Source organism: Cottoperca gobio, chromosome 8 (genome assembly GCF_900634415.1).
Source record: "Cottoperca gobio chromosome 8, fCotGob3.1, whole genome shotgun sequence".
Classification (NCBI taxonomy): Eukaryota; Metazoa; Chordata; class Actinopteri; order Perciformes; family Bovichtidae; genus Cottoperca; species Cottoperca gobio.
The window spans coordinates 383,449-385,948 of record NC_041362.1 but is presented as its reverse complement, the minus strand read 5'-3'; the positions used below and the strand labels follow the sequence as shown (position 1 = coordinate 385,948).

The following is a 2,500-nucleotide window of genomic DNA, read 5'->3' as shown; positions in this document are numbered from 1 at the left end:
CAGCATGGCCACTTCCTGCTCACGCTTCGCCCTGCCGGTCACATCAACGTTACGTTATATACACATCACATGACCACAATACATCCGACAGTAACGCAGCGACAGGTTTGGTTTATAAAAGCTCCTCTTTTATGCAGATGACACTGTGATTTACTCTTCTGCACCATCTCAGAAAGCAGCTGTGGGACTTTAATAATCTGCTTTTAACAAACGCTCAGTTATTGGACATTTGTTCTAAATGTAGAACAAGTGATGTTGTTTACAAAGTCAAAGAAGGAAAACGTTAACCTTCCACCTTTTGAGACCTTTTAAAGTGCAGAGATTGAACTATGTACAAATACTTTCTTTCAGCCTACATATTATTTAACGTGGGAAACAACTGAAGCTTTATAAATACCGGCCCAGGACGTTTAGGATTATTTAATTGATCTTAAAACTCCTGTGCCCGTACGCATAAAGCCGCTCAAAGTTATATTTGGATTCAAATGTCTAAGAATTACGTTATTTTGCCCTTTTTTTCTTACACAAACGTTTAGCTTCTTTATTCAACGCCCTTTTTACCAGGAAGTGTTTTTGACTTTAGGACCATCGTCTGTTTTCTGTTTTTTCAAGGTGCATAATTAACTGAACACTGATGGACCAATCGGATGTCGTATATGCAGGATCCATTAGATGGTACAGACCGGAGCTCTTGCTGGGCGGCGGTGGTATCCAGGCTGTCCTCCAGCTCGGTGCGGAGAGCGTTCAGCTCTTCTCCGAGATCCCTCCGAGCCACCTCCACCTTCCCCCTGACCGCCCGCTCGGCCTCCAAGTCCTCCTGCAGCTCTGAGATCAAAACCTCCAACTCCCGAACTCGCTTCACCGCCGCCCCGCGCTGATTACACTCGTCCTCCAAGCTGTGGACACGAGAAAGGTCCTGATATAGTTTAGAATATCTTCTACAGGTTTATAAAGCCCAGTTCAATGAGAAGAACCTCCGTCCAGTGCTGAAATACTTCTTGAATGACTCCACAACCTTTCCTCTAGCGCCCCCCTCAGGATAAACTTGATCTCCACTTGCTGTTTATTCCTATCGTGAGCTATCAGTTTACCGGCCCTGTGTGGCATCCAGCTCCTCTTCCTTGGCGGCCAGCTGGGCTCGCAGTTCGGCGAGTTGGGCCTGCAGGTCGCCGAGCTGCTCCTGGAGGTCGCCCAGCTCCGCCTCCACCTTCCTCTTGGCCTTCTCCATGTCCAGACGACCCTTCTCCTCCTTCTTCATGCGCACTGCAGCAGAAAGAAGACAGACCTCTTCACACAGCTGGTGATCTACCCGGTTACAAAACTCTTTTACATGCGAGTCCTTTCATTTGTGTCTCCTTTTGTGTTTTTGTTTACGATGCTTCTTGTCTGTCAGTTCTGCTTCAAAAATAAATTCTCTCCTGCTTAAATACAAAATACAAATCTAAACAATGACGAGTAAAAGTGAAGAGTAATCGTGCTGCTGCCTGACCCTCCAGGTCTGAGATCATGGACTCGTGCTTGGCCTTGAGTTTGCTCAGATTCTTGGACTTCTCCTCCTCCTCCGCCAGGTTGGAGCTCATGTCGGCCATCCTCTCCTCCTGAAGCTTTCTCTCCTGCACACACACGAGAGTACAGTGTGTGTTGCGTATTACACTTCTACAGCACAACAACACTGCTGAACTCTTTCTACCTTCTGCAGCTTGTTGTTCTGGTCCTCCATGATCAGAACGTCCTCCTCCAGTTTCTTCACTTTCCCCTCCACAGACGCTTTCTCCAGCTGCAGCTTCTGACAGGCATCTTCTTCCTCGGCGATGTGAGTCTCCATCATCTGCAGGAGACACAGCGGCGTGATCACGATCACAAGCCGGTAAGTGCGATTTCAGATACAAGGAGTTTCGCTTTGTGCAGAAATAAGCTCAGTGAGAGAAATTAAAATGGACAAAAATGAAATATTATTCATTATAAATTAATTATGTGTGCAGGAAACATAAATATACAAAAATAAATACACAGAAAATATGACAAATTACTGTGAAAACATATGTACCGTATATCTAAATTAAAAGTGGAAGAGCTGTGCAGTTTTAAAGTGGTTGTGTGCAGAAATGTGGAATATGCAGAGGTGCGACATTTTATATATATATATATATATATATATATATATATAATATATATATATATATATATATATATATATATATATATATATAATATATATATATATATATATATATATTATATATATATATATATATATATAATATATATAATAGTTGATTCATTGTAAAAAAGAAAGAAAATATTATTAGGGCTGAGTAGTAATAATAACAATTATAATATATATATATATATATATTAATTGGTATTATTATCATTAACATAATAACAATTATATTTATAATAAGGAAAAATAATTATACTAAAAACAAAAACATTCTAATAATATTTGTGATTATAATCATATCAACAATAATAATACTAATATTAATGATAAGAACAT

General features: G+C 40.2%; 1 protein-coding gene across 1 annotated transcript in view; it reads right to left on the bottom strand.

Moving 5' to 3' along the window:
* LOC115011719 (myosin-11-like) overlaps window positions 1-2,500 on the bottom strand; it is a 33,303-nt gene that overhangs the window by 11,011 nt on the left and 19,792 nt on the right. Inside the window, 5 exon segments of the mRNA XM_029436932.1 lie at window positions 1-31; window positions 684-896; window positions 1,092-1,263; window positions 1,490-1,613; window positions 1,691-1,828. The exon segment at window positions 1-31 is cut by the window's left edge and continues 114 nt beyond it. Coding sequence (XP_029292792.1) covers window positions 1-31; window positions 684-896; window positions 1,092-1,263; window positions 1,490-1,613; window positions 1,691-1,828 — 678 coding nt within the window.